Source organism: Labeo rohita, chromosome 20, assembly GCF_022985175.1.
Source record: "Labeo rohita strain BAU-BD-2019 chromosome 20, IGBB_LRoh.1.0, whole genome shotgun sequence".
NCBI classification, from domain to species: Eukaryota; Metazoa; Chordata; class Actinopteri; order Cypriniformes; family Cyprinidae; genus Labeo; species Labeo rohita.
Window position 1 is genome coordinate 15,384,861 of NC_066888.1, and position 20,711 is coordinate 15,405,571.

At 34.5% G+C, this 20,711-nt stretch overlaps 1 protein-coding gene across 2 annotated transcripts in view; it reads right to left on the reverse strand.

Moving 5' to 3' along the window:
• The window catches only part of bach2b (BTB and CNC homology 1, basic leucine zipper transcription factor 2b), a 118,950-nt gene that overhangs the window by 90,660 nt on the left and 7,579 nt on the right, over nt 1-20,711 (reverse strand). Inside the window, exon 2 of one of the 2 annotated variants that reach the window (XM_051138118.1) lies at nt 7,188-7,462. The exons of the other annotated variant lie outside the window; for it this stretch is intronic. Within the exon in view, the coding sequence (XP_050994075.1) occupies nt 7,188-7,253 (66 nt within the window). The 5' untranslated portion in view covers nt 7,254-7,462. The remainder of the gene's footprint in view (nt 1-7,187; nt 7,463-20,711) is intronic. 2 annotated transcript variants of the gene reach the window in all.

Here is a 20,711-nt window from a genome sequence, read left to right on the forward strand (position 1 = left end):
TTTGCTTTCGAACAAAGATGTTCTGATGCCAAGCGTGGCTAAGAGAAGTGCATTCCAGAAACAAACGTCCCCCTTTTCCCAAAGTCCAGACAGTGAGAAAGCACCAGGGAGAGAGAGACAGAGACAAAAGAAACACAAAACACCCAAGAGCTACAATAAGGCTGGGGATTCCTCTGCTTTCATCAATGCGACCCCCTTTGGGCTACACATACAAACATATGGTTCATGCTGGACAGTTTGCAGCATAATATACAGTAGGGGAGCGGGGCAAGTTGTCACTGTTTGTATTAAACATGATAACAATTTAATAAAAACATTGTAAGTGACTGATTATAATGCTTACGTTTCCTCAGTTATTCAAACAGCGGCTACAGAACGATATCTTCAGTCTAGCCCATGTTTATTGCCCAATCATGTTTCGAGGGGGGTCCAGTGTAAAAATCAAGTTTTTTGTCAGGGTTGCCCTGGTAAATTTGTGTTTCAGGGGCTAAATATGATGTTACTTGGGTCGCTTCAACCCGCGGACATAAAAAACGCAGACTTGGCAACACTGGTATTTAGTAGCACATTAACCATGCAATCCATGCTGCTGTTTACATCCAAGTATCTCCATGTTTATTACAAAATGTACATTTTTACATTTTATTCATTTAGTAAGTGTGACAACTTGCCCCATAAGATGTGAAAACATGCCCACAATTGTCATGATATGTCAACATGTGTTCAATGAACATGTTTTCCTTTTCAAGTGGAGCAACAGTGTAAATATTTAATAACTTCATATAGGAGGAACCAGCTTTCAAGAAACTAGCCTTGTTCGCCTATCTGACACACCACATAAATAGGGAAAAATGGGCCGCATGTTGGGAAAAATGAAAATTAGGCCATTCCCAGACACCGAAAGGAAAAAAAGAGACACTATAATAAAAGCTAATAAAAGAGAAGAAGTGAGAAGGATTCAGTGTCACCTTTGTCAGGTCAGAGATCTCTCTAGTGAAGACTTGAGTGCACGTCCTCCAATGTCATCTCGAGATGTATTTGGTCATACCCTTGCAGGCATGAGCAAAGCATTCCTCAATTACTTCCCATATGTTTCACCAGCTTCAGAGCATTGCAAGGCTACTGTACCATGCCATCTGTGACTGCAGCTGTGCTACTGCCACTCACAACGTTTATATCTGAAACACTGACCAGATACATGCCACTGACCACCCTGTACCTTCTTGACGACCACTGATATGGATTTCATTCTTCAGAAAGTTAATTACACGAAAACAGCACCTGGTTTCACCTGGCCTAAATGGTTACCCAAGAGCATCCTGAAATATCTTCCCTCATGGTAGGAGGTGATACATGATACAGCAGGGTTAAAAATAGCCTCTCTGTCTCACTCGTTCTCCATGACCTTTCACTTCGTGCTCTCCTTACTGCTTGGAGCGTTGGAGGAAGCCTCAACATGCAGCTCTTTGACACAGAGGAGACTCCTCAAACCAAAACACACCCAGAACAGGAGATGGTGTCACAGCCTGAGGTTCTCACGGGGCAGTAAAATGAACTCAGCGGCCGGTGTCACATTTGTGATTTATAAAAGAACCACAGGAAGTGGCTGAAAAGAAGCTATGCAAGCCAACACAAAATGGTCATTTACGTAGTCAATACTGTCAGTCACTTTCAAAGGTTCACCTGTCATATTAAAAAGCACACCAACCCCTCAGGGTGTCGCTGAAGGGTGGGATTGTGATTCATTCATCGGGTGTGATGAAATGTTCGCTCGCGCTCCTTTTTGAAATCAATAGGCAATTTTGTGTCATTTAATCTTTGGAAATTCTTACCGACCGATTTCCCACATAACGTTTTCCTCGCTATAAACGTCGCCAAATTCCATTACGTAAGTGCCAAAACTCACGGAGAGCAAACTCTGCTCTGAGACTCAACAAAAACAAACGAGCACATGTTTAGGTAAATCTCAAAATTTTTGTTTTCATATTTGCGTCGATCCGTTCATCTACCAGACCTCAGAAACATTACGTCACTGAGAGCCGGGAGCCCCCCGTGGCATCGGGACCCTTCACTTGTGTGGTTTCATCAATCAATGCCCTTTGAGAGAAAAGAATGCATGAGAGGGAGGGAGAGACGTGAAAGCCATTTGTTTTCTTTGTTAGGCACAAGCGGAAGACTTGAATCAATAGCTGAAGCCTGTGAATCAAACTCTGGAGGTGGTCTGCTCACAAACAAGCCGTTCTGAGTCACACGTTTTAACGAGTCATTGCTCTCGGACATGGGAGAGAATGAGAAACACACCACTGTACAGTTCGGCCCTGATGCAGCTGTGCCAGGCATCTTAATCCATGACATTACAACATACTCAAATCACTCTTTCCTTTATGTTCTTTTTCCTCCGTCCACTTTGTTGGCTGGCTTAATGCAAAACACAAAGTCGTAAAATGAGCTATGTTCCTCGGTTACATTACTTAAAGGGATAGTTCGCCCCAGAAATGGAAATTTTCTCATCAAAAGTTTTGACCATATCATGAAAGTCAGTGTTGTGTTGGACCCCATTGATTTTCATTAAACGCACAAAACAGTCTTCAATATATCTTCTTTCGTGTCCAACAGAACGTCATACATGTTTAAGTAAATAATGAGAATTTGTGATTCCTTTAATCAGGCTAAGCAACAGTGTCTCTGAGTTTGCGACAGAGATTGGAGAGCGAAAAATAAAAACAAAAGCGTTGAACGCCTGCTGCTTCTCCCTTCCACACAATCCAGTCATTCAAAGGCATTCCTGGTGCATGATGGGGGAAACTTCACCCACTCAGAGTTATAAGTGCATGCAACATGCCTCACTACGACACAAACAATGTCCTCTTTCACTGGCTTCACCCCATGCTGCACATGCAGAAAAGCACGCTGGGAACGGGACAGATCGCTGCTTCACAGTATGCACACGCTCTGAGGACAGAGGATAGATGCAGACGATAGCCATGTATGGAGGATATACAGTAAACTTGCCATGTCACTGACTATGCACTTTTAACTTTAAATGTACAAAATTGATCTATGTGCTTTAAAGCCAACATGCGTTCTCCATGGCGTTGTAAAATCAGAGCTTGCATAGTAAGACTGGAAATCTAATTTTGAAAATGTAAGTTGAATTGACCATGGTCAGTCTGAATGCTCAATTCTGTCACCATTCAATCACCATTCACCATTATTTCCGCCTTTTTTCCATCAGAGTAGGCACAGCCATTTGTAAATGTTATGGGTCAGGCTTCCAGTCTCATCCACGTCCAGCTATTTTTAGCTGTACAAAACGGCTCCTTTTGCTGCCAAATATTGCAAATTGGTGTGTCTTACCATGTTATTTTAATGTATATCTTAATTATGGCTACGTACACACTGCCTGTTACAGAAGTGAGTCCCGTCAATTATCGTTCCATGTGTGTACGGAACAACAGTCACTCCTGCATTTGTAACCGAAGCAACGTTTTGGTGTCCTGAAGAAGAATTTAGCTGTTTGGAATTTAGCCATTTTTTGGCTAAACACTCTTTTTGTCTGTCGATTTTAACTACACTACCGCAGATAGAAATGCTGTGTTTTGTTTATGCTCAAGAGGTTGCTTTAAAGAGCGCTGTCTTGCAATGTTGCCATGTCCTCATATCTAAAAAAGGTTTTTAAGCATGTTGTTTGGTCTTGGCTCACAAAGCTAGGCACATTATGGCATTAATAAAGTGGTTTTGGTGTTATAAAACAAAGCATTTGGGTGTTTTAGTGTTTTTTGTGCTTTTACTTGTTTGTTGTTATTTTTTTTCTATGAAGATCTGGCAACACTGACACTTTACTGCAGTGCTCATGAGCGCAACTAGCCCTGTGTCAAAATGTGCTAAGGTTACGACTTCTTTCATTGTTATTTTCCTGCGTCTCACATACAGACGAAGATACTTTTCTGATGCACATTGAAACACATCATTAATAACTAGTTGTTCAGTTCGGTTCCATACACACTGCATAGAATCTCTGTGTGGTTATCACCTGTACCTGTATTTTTCAGGAGCTAATGCGGTTGTCGAATACGGTTGTCACTCACGTATTTTAGTGAATTATGTGTGTACAGAACACGATTAAGAAGTAAAAGTCTTGCCCATTTAGGCTTGCTTCCGCATTCAAGAATAAGGTGGACACTAATGCGCTGCTTTCATTGATGCACACATCACTTGAACTAACAGAGATCGTGTTGCACACACAGAAACATTCAGGAGCACAGAAACTCGTTGTCCAAGCCCCCTCATGACTTTTATCAATAAAATTGCCTGAATACTGGATCGCTACATTATATTCCTCAGCAACGAGGTGGTAAAATCGCTGTTTTTGAAGCAACTAAACTCAGCTTCATTGTTTGTAAAGAAAGACGCACAAACCCACGTATTACACACAAACGACTTACATCCTTCTCTTTCTCTCTATTGACTGATAATTAATTCAAATAAATATTATAATTAATTCAAATTAAAGTGATCTTACCACACTACTTCATCTGTGGTTCTGATCTGAAGCGTGTAGAATACTAAAAACCAACGAGCCGTAACTGACAAAAATAACGGTCATTTTTACCCTTCCGGTAAACATTGCTAGCCGTGCATTGTCCCTTAGTTATGGATCATTCATACATATACGTTTCATATTTTTAAAATTAATTTTCCCTTGTCAAAACAAAGTGTCATAACTAGCTCCTCCCTCATCTGGTGACGAATGGTGGAGTTTAGTCCACTTAAACCCCGCCCTTCAAACTTGCAAACGACGCCCACATCTTAAAATCCAATCAAGAACTGATGGCTAAAATTAGTTCCTGTCTACACTTTTTCTTTTTTGAAAACCACTTCGCAATACAGAAGAAAATATCTGTTGTTGCTTTAGTTTCCTTGTGACTTTAAAGAAATGCAACGCTGCTAAATGACTAAAATGATTATGTACTATTTCTAGGTTACTAATCAAAGACATGGATCATGTGACTTTGTATGGATTCTTAGTAAGGGTGTCACGATTTCGATTTTTCGAAATCGGAAATTCATGCTTCTTTCGAATCAAAAAATGGAAAGCATGCTGCCAAGATGTTCTTTGTTGAACATCAATCAACAGCTACAACAAACAGCCAAAAGATAGCATGGCAACTGCAGACGCAGGAGACCCGTCGACAGAACTTGAACCCCCTCCTCTTTCACTCGCCGGTGTGGAAGTATTTTGGATTTCAGTGAGTTATGTTGACAACGTTCGTGTTGTCGACAAAAAAAACACAGTTTGCAAGCTCCAAATGCCGTATATCACATTATTCCACCGGCAGCACGACTAACATGGCAGGGCATCTCCGCAGGCACCACAAAAACATAGATTTATCTGTTAAACCGACAAGTGTAACACAAACTACTCTCCCGTCTTCATTTGGAATAAAACTTCCAAGTAACTCAACACGTGCAAAGGCAATTACAAGCGCGGTAGGAGTATTTATAGCCGCGGACATGCGACCTTATTCAGTAGTAGAAAACTCCGGTTTTAGGCATTTAATTAGCGTGCTAGAACCGCGCTACGAAATCCCAAGTAGAAATCTCACCGCTACGGTGAACCGTGTTCATCTGTGAAGAAAACTGCAGTTACAAAAGAGAAATTAGATGGCAGGTTATTTTGTATAAGTTTCAATTGACTGAAGATATAAGTTATTGTTACATTATATTGTTAATGTAGTGTGTGGTCATTTCAACAAAGGTCAGATATTATTATATTGCATAAAAGTCTTAAAATGGCATAGCTTGTGCTTTCAAATTTTTCTTTTTTAAATCGAGAATCGAATCGAACCGTGACTTTAGAATCGAAAATGTAATCGAATCGAGGATTTGGAGGATCGTGACACCCTTAATTCTTAGGTGTTCTTTCACTGAAGCACAAGATGTTCTTTGGAACATCACAAATCATCATCAGGACTGACAAACTTGTGGAGCTCATGCCGTTCGAGTGCTGCTGTCAGGGTTGAACCAAATGCCAAGATAATATGAAATTCTGATGATAGAATTTGCAATTAAACTTTCTGTATTTAATTAGAAAAATGCAAAACAGAAGCATTTTCACTAGTGATCCCAGACATTTGGATGCCACTTTTTGTCATTTCAGCAAAGCAATCAGGTGTGGCATGGCTGACACTGACATCAGGAGATCTGCATAAGTTCTTCTCCTCAAGCAAAACTCCTGTGCCTTTCTTCATTATGCAGAGCAATCTGCTCATCAACATGTCATACCTAAGAATTTTCAAGGCTGAATAACCAGCTTTACCCGTGTAAGTCTGAGTCTAATGATTGTCCCTTTTAATAGTCCTCTAATAAAAACGGGATACGAGGCTTGACTTTACATACACGTAAGGTGCAAGTCAGGCTGTTCACTTGAGGATTTCAGAGTCACATTTCAGAATGATCAAATCTTTCCCCCTCACAGCAGTGAAATCCGCTTCATCGTGGAACGTATGACTTGGAAAGAAAGAGAAAATGGATCCGACAAGGTACTATGATGCTCTCATTATTAGCTTGAACCTTCTGGCGAGAATTCAGCTACACTGAAAGTTGTTTTTCTATATCGAGTTAATATTGCAGTCACTTTGTGGCTCGATATTTATTTATAAGGCTGATATTTGCAGCACCTGGAGAGGAAACTGTGAAAAGGAAGTTTTATTTCCTTTGCAAGACACTTCAGAAATGGAAGTACGTGAACTCAAGTAGAAAAACAAAACTTCTAACGAATCCATTTGTTATTACTGCGATTTTACACCCGAAGTGCCTTCTCTTCAAAATGGCAGACTTCCTAACTGAAACTAAACACTTGATATGCAATGTTTAATGGAGATCTTTTGCAAGATTGCAGGTTGCTTCATTCAAGCTCTCAAAGGGAACCACCGGACGTTTGCAGGGATGTTTGAGGACACCTGTCAAACATTTACCCGCCCCACAACTGACCTGATACCGGTGTGAACGTGATCCACTTCCATGATCTTCTGGGTCTATATAAAAATCTGACAATGTCTTGCAAACACGTCCAACATACAAGATAGCAATCCTAAACCTGGCGAGACTTTTATGCATCTTTTTTGCGTATGCATTGAGGTGTACAAGCAAAAACCATGAAATTCAACTCAAATTTGATCACTCACGGTGGTCTTTTCCATTGTTTGACTGCTCTGACAGGAGGTGACAATGACAGCTCCGAGTGTTAGCATGCGCTGAGATGCTCCTGCGTGACTGTGGGATTGAGACGCATGTTGTGGTGCAGCGCCAGCAACAGTTTTCGGCTGGGTTTTCGGGGTCGACAGCACAGGCCTCCTAACAGAGGAACGTCTCTCTGTGTGTGGAGTAAGCTCCACCTCTGTCACGCTAACGCACACCCCTCCGACTTCATTGACTGTAAACCTCAGCCATACTTCCTTTCCTGTAATGAACAGTGAATTTCTTATTATCATGCATCATATCTTTCTCAGATAATCACAACAACAAATGACGGTCTACATCTTTTCAGGCAAAACTGACAGGTCTAGGCACCTGTTTTAGATCACGCTTGTTCTAAACGAATGATGTAATGATCTTCTGCCAGAACGACAACAGAAACACTTGTGAATTACAGTTTACAAAACGATGACAAAGCGATGATTTGTAGACTTGAAATATTTTAAACCTAATTTGGCAGTCATTTGATCCGGTGTTGGAAACTGATTAACTTGCTATGAATTTTAATGTAGGTTAATGAACGTCAAACTACGTTTAGTTCTCAGCCAGCTAACATCGTTTTTAAACTTTAATAAACAGTACAAGTGGTTTATTTCACCTGTGCATGCATTCATCACCATCTATGACATTAAATTTAGAAAAAGGCATGAAAAACTTGAACAATTCTTGATTTTTGCACTAATTATATCAGATATACAAGACTTCTCTCTTGTTCTTTCTTTCTTTCTTTACATTTTTTGGTCAACTTAAGAGGTTTTAACAAAGATTAAACTAGAAAATTGCCTTTAAAGTTGTCCAAATGAAGCTCTTAGCAATGCATTTTACTAATCAAAAATTAGGTTTTTAATATTTGTGATAGGAAATTTACAAAATATCTTAATGGAACATGATCTTTACTTAATATCCTAATGATTTTTGGCATAAAAGAAAAATCGATAATTTTGACCCATACAATGTATTTTTGGCTATTTCTATCAATAAACCTGTGCTACTTAAGACTGGTTTTGTGGTTCAGAGTCACATATAATAAACTTGCATTGGTTGTATTGTAAAAGTCATAATGGTTAATAATAAGAAAAATATTTAAAAACAATCATCTAAACTTAAAACCATGTAAAGTTCCATTATATATGTTTAAAATATATAAAATTAGTCAATTTATTATAAAAACAGAAAATCAGTGAAATCTGGTTGAGTGAAAAGGTCATTAGATTGATATGATAATACATGTTTGTTTCTTTTTCTTAACACATGCTTAAATGGAAACATTTTTAAATGTTAAAAACCACGTAGATGTAGGCATGTGTCAGACAGCTAGTCTGAGAGGTCGAAAGGTTACAACACCCCACATTTTTGGCTTCTTTTTCCAGTTTTTTAAACTTAGTAATTGCTGTAAGCATTTGCCTATAGCAAAGGTGGAGTCCTGTTTTGCAAGACCTTCCCCGTCTATGTCTATTTGAGAAGACAAACAACCCTGACTAGTTATCGTTTCTCTGCATCTGCAAATAACCGTTTCACTCCCTGCATCAAACTGTACAAATACATGTAATACAAATATTCTTAAAAACACATATAAAACACATAAAATATAATACAAACACCTGCATCAGAACCCAAACAGAACAAAAACCACAAATTAAGAGTTAATTTGCAAAAACAGACTCCTTTTTTAACACTTTTCAAAAAACATGTTTTTTCATTGTGCATTCCAATTAATCTCAATCAAACTGTTAGTAAAAAAGTAAAAGCAACTAAAAAATACAGCTAACACAATAAAAACATGATAACATAATAAAAAAAAAAACATGACTTTTTGAAAAAGTTATCTGTTTTTGCAAATAAACTCTTCAAATAATTGAGAACATAAAAAGACTATAACCTAAAATACAATTTGGTAAGATTTAGATTTGGTCATTTGTTAACATTAGTCAATGTATTAACTAACATGAATAAACAAATGAACAATACATTTATTACACTATTTAATCTTTGTTAATGTTAGGTAATAAAAACAGTCGTTCATTGTTTGTTCAAGTTAGTTGACAGTGCATTAACTAATGTTAACAAACAACTTTTGACTGTAATAAAGCATTAGTAAATGCTGAAATTAACATTAACTAAGAATAATAAATACTGTAGAACTATTGTTTATTCGTAGTTCATGTTAACTAATGCAGTTAACTAATGTTAACTAATAAACCTTAATGTACAGTGTTGCCTTAAGTTTTTAAAATAAAAATACAAGCCACATTCATGACAAAATAAATCCAGAGTATCCAAAAAATTGTGAGATCTGCTGAATCTGTTTCAGATTAATAATCTTGCAGTAACTTTTTACAATAAGGTTCATTAGTTAACATTACTTAACTACATTAGTTAACATGAACTAAGAATAAACAATACTTCTACAGCATTTATTAATCTTAGTTAGTTCATTTCAGCATTTACTAATGCAACATTAAAATCACAAGTTGTGTTTGTTAACATTAGTTAATGCACTGTGAACTAACATGAACAAACAATGAACGACCCTATTTTTTAATAACCAACATTAACAAAGATTAATAAATAGCGTAATAAATGTATCGTCCATTGTTTGTTCATATTAGTTAACACATTAACTAATGTTAACAAATTATTGTAAAGTGTTACCAATGTTGCTTTTTTGTTTGTTTTTTAAAACAAATCCTCTAACCAAAACCATTTTTTTCAAATGACCAATGATTTGAAAAAAAAAAAAAAAAAAAAAAAAAAAAAAAAATACACACAATATTAATAATAAATAATAATACTAATTAATATTAACACTGTTCATTTAAAAATAACATTTAATACTTAAATGTGTTATTTTATTATTGGGTAGTTCACGTATCAATGTGACTGAAAAAATGTGAAAAAAAGAAAGAAAAAAAAACTCTAACACTGAAGATAAACCTCTCTCATGCTATTTTTAACTGTAAGAATGAAGATACATTTTTCTCATGTTATTTGCATATTAAGTTTTTTCTACATTTTAGCTATGTCACACCATAGGACATAGTCCAATTTTTATTTACTTTATTTCAACTAGCCTATTATGATGATTGCTGACTTATTAGTTACCATTTAAGAAAATAAATTATCATAAATATCACACAGTTCAAATCCATAGACATTTTTTCTTTAGAAATGTCCACATAAACATTTTCTAAGCATATAAATAAAGTCAAATATAGCACCTGTAACACTTACAGCAATCTAAAAATTATTGTAGAGTCTTAACTAAACAATTAAATGCAGCAGCATGTTTTCTTTCAAGGCACTCTTCATAGGAACGACCGGGTCTTGGACTCATTGACCTTTGGCACTTAAACCTGTTGACTGTAAGTTAAGGTCACAGCTATTGACTGCAGCACAGAGCGGCAGGCACATAAATCTGTCCGTACCTAACGGTGGGTGGACCGGCTTCTCTATCATCTACCTGACAAATCGAGCTTGACTCTGGCCACCGTGCAGAGAGAGATCTATTTATGGATCAATGCATTCTTACCAGCAGTATTATAGTGTATATAGAACATTCAAAGCTTTTGAGGTCTGTGGTCATGATCATTGCACTCTCAGGTTAACAAACTGTAATTCTGTCCTGCGCACACCCACGTCAAACGTCCCACCTCAGGCGAGTCAATGCAGCATTCCATACGTCAAACTCAACTATACGACAGCCAACTCTTAAATACCACGTTTAAGCTTTTCCCATTCGGCCCAGGCATCATTTCCTTTGACCTTAGGGTTTTGTTTACCACAAAAATATGTTGAATGTATGTGTTTGTGTTGTTGTGCTCGTGTAAGGTTTCTAGCCTTCGCTGTAATATTTTTTTCTGTCATAAATGCTGTACTGCTGTTATCGTTCTCTCTAAAGACACCACGAAAACATCTCTACGCAAATAAAGGCAGAACAAAGAGAAGCAGTCTTGTACTGCAAGCCACACTGCAAGAGCTCAACCAATAAGAGGTTTTTGCCAGGCAGCGTAAAGCCACCACCGGTGCACGGTGTTGATTTGGTAAAGACACGATTGATTTACTGTACATTTGAGACAGGAAGTGGTCACGCCACCCCTGCTGCTCCACGCCCACCTCTTACCCCTCCCCCTCACCACCTGTGTGAGTCTCACAGGATGCACACACACTTATACACCTCCAGCTGCACAAAGACTAAAACCACATATCATGCTTGTTTTTATTCATTCACACCTCAGTGCCCCACAAATCACTAATTTACTCCAGAGAACGTAAAATGCCTTTCAGACAATAAACTGTTGTTTTTAAGGTTGCTGCTACCAAGTTAACAGTCGCTGATGTGTATCGAAATCATAATGTGATAAAAACAATGAAATTCTAAAACGAATGAAGCGAGTGTGGTCTGAAAGTTGATAAAAAAGACCTAAACAAATAAACTGTTACTAAATTAAAAAACGTTACTTTATTACAAATTTTATTTTGTAACAGAAATAAAATGATCCTCACCATTCATATAAACATAAATATACCATCATATAAAAATAAACATATACATAAATACATAACACAAACCCCTTAATAATATTTATTATTATAATCATTACCATTAAGAAGAAGAAGAAGAGGAAAGCTAAATATTTTTATTATTTGTATCTAATTTATGACTTTTTTTTTTTTTAATGATAAAATGATGAGCAAAAAAGATATTATACAAAATATATATTCTAAAATATTAAATTATAAGAATGGATACAATAAGGTGTCATTTGTTAAAATTAGTTAATGTATTAACTAACACAAACGAACAATGAACAATACATTTATTACACTATTTATTCATCTTTGTTTAATAAAAATACAGTTGTTCATTGTTAGTTCATGTTAGTTAACATTAACCAATGTTAACAAACACAACTTGTGATTAATAATGCATTAGTAAACACTGAAAAATTAACATTAACCAAGATTAATAAATGCTGTAAAAGTATTGTTCAATCTTAGTTTGTTAACTAATGTAGTTAATTAATGTTAACTAATGAACCTTACTGTAAAGTGTCACCACAAACATATACATAAATCACATTGCACAAACCCCATAATAATATGTATTATTATTATCATCATCATCATTAAAGTTATTCAAAGTCTTTATACAAAAGCTACAAATCTTTTAAAAATAATGATTTTTTTAAATCAATTTTATTATTGGTTTATTATAATGAAATCTAAAATATAATAAATAAAATATAAAATTGTATAAGAATGGGTAACATAAATTAATGTATTAACTAACATGAACGAGCAATGAACAATAATTACACTATTTACACTATAATATAATCTCTGTTCATTTTAGTTAATAAAAATACAGTCGTTCATTGTTCATGTTAGTTAACAGTGCATTAACTATTGTTAACAAACACAACTTGTGATTTAATAATGCTTTAGTAAGCACTGAAAAATTAACATTAACTAAGATTAATAAATGCTGTAGAAGTATTGTTTATTCTTAATGTTAACTAATGTTAACAGATGAACCTTACTGTAAAGTGTTACCACATACATATACATAAATGACATGAAACACACCCCTTAATAATATTTATTATAATTATTATCTTTAAAGTCCTTATCAAAGTTAAAAATATTCTGATATTAATTATTTTTTAAATCTATTTTATTATATTTATAAAAAATGATGAGTAAAAAAGGTATACAAAATATGTAATCTAAAATATAGTATATAAAATCTAAAATGATATAAGAATGGGTGACACTTTACAATAAGGTGTCATTTGTTAACATTACTTAAAGTATTAACTAACATGAATGAACAATAAACAATTACACTATTTATTAATCCTAGTTAATGTTAGTTAATAAAAATACAGTCTTGTATTGTTTGTTCATTAGTTCGCAGTGCATTAACTAATGTTAACAAACACAACTTGTGATTTTAATAATGCATTAGTAAATGCTGTAATTAACATTAACTAAGATTAATACATTTTGTAGAAGTATTGTTCATTCTTAGTTAATGTTAACTAATGTTGTTAACTAATGTTAACTAATGAACTTACAGTGTTACCACATATATATACAAAAATCACATGAAACAAACCTCTTAATAATATTTATTATAATTATTATCATTAAAGTCCTTAATCAAAGTTAAAAATCTTTTAATGTGAATAATTGTTAAATCTATTTTATTATTGATTTATAAAAATGATGAGCAAAAAACAAAATAATACATAATAAATTACAAAATAATTACAAATAATATAATGTGATATTACATAAAATATAAAATTATATAAGAATGGGTAACACTTTACATTTAGGCATTAGTTAATGTATTAACTAACATAAACAATGAACAATAGGCTAATTATTAGTATAATTAGTTAATAAAAACAGTTGTTCATGTTAGTTCATGGTGCATTAAATAATGTTAACAAACACAACTTGTGATTGTAATAATACAGTAAATGCTAAAATGAATATAAATTAAGATGAATAAATGCTGTAGAAGAATTATTCATTCTTAGTTCATGTTATAGTTCATATACTATTAAATTTTAAAAAGTTAAAAAAATTGTTATTTTTCCATTGTTTTAATTGACAAAAAAAACAAAAACAAAAAAAACATCAATCAACAGATTTAACTGAATCAACAAATGTACATATGATAAAAATATATGTGTTTAATTAAGTATTAAGTCCCTGTTCAGGCTGAACTTCATCAGCTAAAGAATACTGGCTCATTTAGGTTCATTAGCTAAAAATATCAGTATGAAACTAATAAAAATACAACAAGAACAAAACAGCAAACTGCTATACACTTACAAAAAAGAAAGAAAAAAAAACACAAAAAAAACAAAACATGGTTTTCCCCCCAGATCTGAGGTGTTAAACTGCAAACACACTGGTGTGGAAACAATCTTCACTCAGAAATCACTAGTAAATTTCATAAAGAATAACAGAAATGGCAAGTAACACATTGAATTAAAAAGTGAGGCAACACTTAACAATAAGGTCCATTAGTTACCTACTTTTTGGTTAACATGAACTAAGATTAAACAATACTTCTACAGCATTTATTAATGTTCATGTTAATTTCAACATTTACTAATGCATTATTAAAATCAAACGCATTGTTAACCAACATCAACAATGAATGACTGTATTTTTATTAACATTAACAAAGATTAATAAATGTAATCAATTGTTCATTGTTCATTCATGTAAATTAACACATTAACTAACATGGAACCTTATTGTAAAGTGTTACCAAATGTGAAATTAAGAAGTTTGAAAAATCATTTTTTACAGTAGGTAGTCACTGTTTACAAACCACAGAAGACATCTGCCACTTCAAGAACAAAAATGTACAGATAATGTCCTCACCCCATTGTCATGCAAGATGTTCATGACTTTCATTCTTCAGTCGTAAAAAAAATATGTTTTTTGAGGAAAACATTTCAGGATTTTTCTCCATATAATGGACTGAAATGGTGCAGGATTTTGAACTTCCAAAATGCAGTTTAAATGCAGCTTCAAACGATCTCAAATGCAGTTGTAAACGATCCCAGTCGAGGAAGAAGGATCTTATCTAGCGAAACAATCAGTTATTTTCATTAAAACATACAATTTAAATACTTTTTAATCTCAAACGCTCATCTTTTTTGCTCTGTCTGAAATCTGTGTATTCTGACTCAAGACAGTTAGGGTATCGTATTTTCTCCCTCAACTTCAAAAATAATTTCAAAATCATCCTACATTGCTGCAGAAGTACCGACCCAGTCTTTGCAAAGTGAACATGCAAGGAAGATCAAACACCCTTAATAAAAATGGTAAAACAGCGCTGTAGGATGATTTTGAAGTTGAGGGAGAACATGAGATGGGAGTTTATTGACATACCCTAACTGTCAGAAACCAAAAAAAAAAAAACAGTTCAGGCAGAGCGAGACAAGATAAGCATTTGACATTAAAAAGCATATAAATTGTATTTTTTAAATGAACATAACCAATCGTTTCGCTAGATAAAACCCTTCTACTTCTGGGATTGTTTACAACCGCATTTGGGATTGTTTGAAACTGCATTTTGGAAGTTCAAACTTGGGGCACCATATCAGTCCATTATATGGAGAAAAAAAAATAAAATTCTTTACGACTGAAGAAAGAAAGACATGAACATCTTGGATGACAAGGGGGTGAATACATTATCTGTCAATTCTTTCTCTGGAAGTGGACTTCTCCTTTAAGTAATACATCCAAGAAAAATATATTTTGAATATTTAAATGTTTTCATACACACATGCGATTATTAAAACCAAAACCAGCGATGAAAGCCATAGAGCCAGAGGTTAATCCATCCATCACGGTGTTAAACACCGCTGACTTGTTTGCGCTGACCTCTGCTGAAGGATTATTATTTATTCATGATTATTCATACAAGCGCTCATCATCCACAGATGTTTCCAATAGGCTGCGGTGTAAAACAACCTCCACGCACACAATGGGAATGTTTTGTACTTCGTTCTGAAGTGCAAAGCAATACAAATAAATCCGTCTGGGAAGAATTCTGACCTTTGCCAGAGCCAGCCTTCCCTCCGACTGCACTCTGCCTGCTGAGTTGCTCTGGCAAACGGAAAATGATTTGCCACACAGGGTTCACCCTCGCTACCCTCGATCTGAAAATCTCTTTCTACTCACCATCTCTCTCTAAAACAATGATCTCAGCCACTTACCAGGAATCCGCTGATTGTTTTAAATACCTTCCACTCTTGTGGACTCAAGTCACTTTTTCCCATCCAGAAACTAGGAAAAAAACAGCAGAGGGGGAACCAAATTGACCTTGGCAGGAAGTTTAGTATCTAGCATGCCTGAGACACAGTTCATTCAGGCTCTCCGCCGACATTGTTTTAAATTACCGCTGTCCAGCACAGCAATTCAATATGGAGTAATGGAGAAAAAGAACGGGAGAGAGGTCAAAAACATTCACATTTTTCTGCAAGTTATGGTTGGCTGCAAATCTAAGGAATCCGAAAATGAACTTGCCAAGGTACAGGAACGTCTCTTTTGTTTTTTCAATCTAACTCAAAACCGTTTCTCTGACTCCGGCGGTTTTGACAACATAGCTGTGGTATGTTCACCTGGGATAAGCCTCGACAGAGCATCCAATGACGCACTTACGGAGCGGAGAAAAAAACACTGACACTTGTGTAAATCTGACTTGTGCTGGCACACATATGCAGACGGGCATTTTTGAATCATTCACATAAATGTTTGAGGGTAAATACGGCATGAAACATTCACAGCAACATTTTCCCTGGAAATTTTTTCTATACTCTAAAATATGCAGGAAAGCATTCAACAGCGTCATTCTGGCAGATTGGGGAAATCGGAAAAAGAAAAGACACAACAAAACACATTTTCCAGGCTGGGCGGCACTTGTGCGTGTGTGTATGCGCTTTACTAACTTTTGTGGTATGGTGTGTAGGTTATATTTAGACCGAGCATCAATATTGACATAGCACACTGCATATGACTCATCCGTACCGACTCAGGCCAGTGACACCCCTGCCCTCCCGCGCAGGTTTCCTTAGTCCTATTGTAACGTGAAACCATTTTAATTTGTGCTTGTGACAGTGTGTCCGTGTACTTAATGTATATATGAGTGTGTGTCGGTGTAATTGCCTGAGGCTGTGCCTGGCCCACATTCACTGCAGCACTTGGAGTGGCTGTTTTGCAGGCAGTAAAGACACTCCTGCCTGCTTCACTCAGGTCACTGATTGCCTGTTTGTCGTTTCCTGGAGAGAGTGGCGCTCAAGCACTCGGAGCTTAAGGCTTCGGAGCAGCTGAGCATTGATAAGGCGTACTGGAGATTTCTGCAGACAGTGGCACATCAGCACATAAATAATGCTAGAAGAGTTAAGAGTGTGAGAAAGAGAGGGAGAGAGTTGCAAACAGAGATCCAGTGACACCGCACAAGCTGTTTCCAATTCCCATGGTGACTGCTAGTGTACACTGCACCCCGCATACTGGCCTGGGGATTTCTGTAGAAGTTAACACTGGCAGACAAAATGTCAAATGAATGTAACGAAATGTTAAAAATCATGTAAAAAATACTTTTCAAATATATAATATAAATATACTTCTATTTAAACGTTTAGGGTCAGTAAGATTTTTTGAAAGAAATAAATACCTTTAATTAATTAATTAATTAATACTATTAATCAGCAAGGATGCATTAAATTGATAACAAGTGAAAGTAAAACTATTACATTGTTACATTTAAAAAAATCTTTTACAAAAACCTTTTCAACTTTTAATTCATCAAAGAATTGCAAAAAATACATAAAATTACTATGAATTATAAATTAATTACTAATAATATAATCAATTATATTAACTATTATTGCTGTTTCCACAAATATATTAAGCAGCACAACTGTTTTTAACAAATAATGAGAAATGTTGATAAGATTTTTTAATGAAAGATTTTTTTGAAAGAAATGAATACTTTTAATAATTATATATATATATATATATATATATATATTATATATATAAATAAATTACTTAATTATATTAATAGCAACTATATTAAAAAATAGTATATTATATTAATATAATTAATTGTAATTACATTAAAATTAATTATTAATAATATAATTAATTATATAAACTATAATGAATTATAATTATTATTACTGCTTATTACTGCTGACAAATATTTATGATATTTTATAATTAACTAATTAATATTTTTACTCAGCAAGATGCATTAAATTGCTAAAAAGTAAAACTATTACATTGTTACAATTTTTTTTTAACTTTTACAAAAAAACCTTTGAATCAAACAACTGTAAAAAAATATTAAAATTTACTTATATATATATATATATATATATATACACACACACACACACACACGTATATAATATTAATTAATTAATAATAATAAATGTATTATATTAATTACAATTAATAACAAAAATTAAAATAATAATAATAATAATAATAATAATAATAATAATGATAGCTATTATTATTATTATTATTGCTGTTTCCACAAATATATTAAGCAGTACAACCGTTTTTAACAAATAATGATAAGTAATGTTTCTTAAGCAGCAAATCAGCATATTAGAATAATTTCTGAAGGATCGTGTGACACTTTTGATCAAACAACTAAGAGACTTTATTTTAAAACTTTCAAAAAATCTTAAAGATTTCAAACTTTTGTCTGGTAGTATATATAAATATACAAATATAAAATATGCATTTAAATATAAATGAAAACATAGCATGTACAATTAAATGCAAATATAGGTTCTTACATAATATAATAAAATAATATAATTTGTGAAGGTTAAAATCCATAAAAGTGCAAATGACTGTTGTTTAATTTGTAATATGCATGTGTCATTGTAACAATCACATCTCTTGGGCTTTATATCCATAAACAATGCATAGAAATAAAGTAAAAAAAAAAAAAAAAAAAAAAAAAAAAAAAAAAAAAAAAACAGAAAACACCTTGTGCAGGTTGTGTGCGAAGCTTGGTGAGTAAATTTCCCTCGTCACCTGTGACTTACAACGCGACAGATGTAGACTTATCTCCTGTATCGGTTGCAGTGTCTTTCAGATTAAACATATATGCTTCCTATGATGTGGAATCTATGAGGGCTATCAGTTGGACCTAAAAGCTCTAATGGTAGTGAGCCACCTGTTGGACCTAACGGTTCTATCTTCTATGAGTCAGCACAGTATGAGCTGTATGTTGAGCCGAACTGCTCTATCAAACAGGACAAACTGAGTCAGCCTCACTTCGATCTAAACTCTAAACTTCCTATTGGTTTCAACTCCCACTCGAAGAATAAAGCAGAGGAGATGAGAAGAGGAGAGAGAAGTCTGGCACATGGAGAAAGTGAGAATGAATGAGTTGCAGAATAAAGCACAGTTACATGAATGAGTGTGCGAAGCACAGTGAAAGTAACCAAACAAGTCTGAAAGACGGAAAAACAGAGTGATAGTGGTCTGCCGTTCTCCAGGGTTCTCCAGTTGCAGTGCACATGTGACTCAGCAGCTGCAGGCATGAATATTCTGACAGGGATGACAGATCCAAATTTAACCACAGAACAAACACACACACCACACACACAGGACGAGTCATCCACTGAAATCTCCAAGAGGAGATGCACTGAGCTTTAGACTTATATGGGCGGAAAGAAATTAATACTTCTGTTCAACAAGGATGCATTACATTAATCAAAAGTGACTGTAGAGACATGTATAATATTACAAAAGATTTAAATTTTTACATAAATGCTGTTCTTTTGAACTTGGTGTTCATCAATCAATCATGAGCAAATGTATTGCTGTTTTAAAAAAATATTAAGCAGCAAATTCACATATTAGAATGATTTCTGAAAGATCATGTGACTCTAAAGACTGGAGTAATGGCTAAAAAAAAATCAGCTTTGCCATCACAGGAATAAATTACATTTTTAATATATTCAAATGGAAAACAGTTATTTTAAGTTGCAATAATACATAGTCATTTCTACACACATTTGCAACTTCCTCCACAGGAAAAGTCATACCGGTTTGGAGAGACATAAGGATGGGTAGATGATGACAGACATTCATTTTTAAAGCAAGTAATCTGTGCAGGTGTGACCCGATTGGACATGTAAATGCATGATTTCTACCTCAGCATTTTAGACTAGACCTTTTATTAGCTGAAATAATTGTGCTATTTAATTTTTATAAGACACAAGTGGTTTTTATAGGGAAATTTTGGACCAGTGTGGTGGAACACATTCATTTAAAATAATATCAAACTTGTACATGTACTGTAAGAATGTGCATATACACACACAAACCTAAAAACTGCAAGGCAACATGCTCAAACGGTGAAACCAAGCTTGCCGTAAATTGAAACAGCATAGTTTCACAATGGCAAACAACTTTGTGGTAAATACCTGCCACAGAAACAGGAAAGAAAAATAACAAATGGCTTCAGACGATGTGCTCTGTAAATAAAAAGAGCAACAGCTGAGTAAACCATGACACTTACCAGCTTTATCTGAAAAGAAAATACATGAAACTGCATTTCGCCTCTCATTGTTATTCAAACAGGTACGGCTAGTTTCTATTTTTCTCTTGACATAGTTAAAGTGTTACCAACAAACATTTCTACACAGAAAACGGTTTATAATGACTATAATGGACATTAAATTAAATAATTAAGCAACACTGATTAATACAAAATGCCAACAGTGATCCTAAATTACCAGTTGTTTCAGAACAACTGATATCAACTGTTCATACACCATTCATATAAGCGGTCTCTTATGCTTACAAAGGCAGCATTTTTTTCAAGACTGCAAAATGTTAATTATTTTACCAAAATAAGAGGGATTATACAAAATGCATGTTATTTTTTA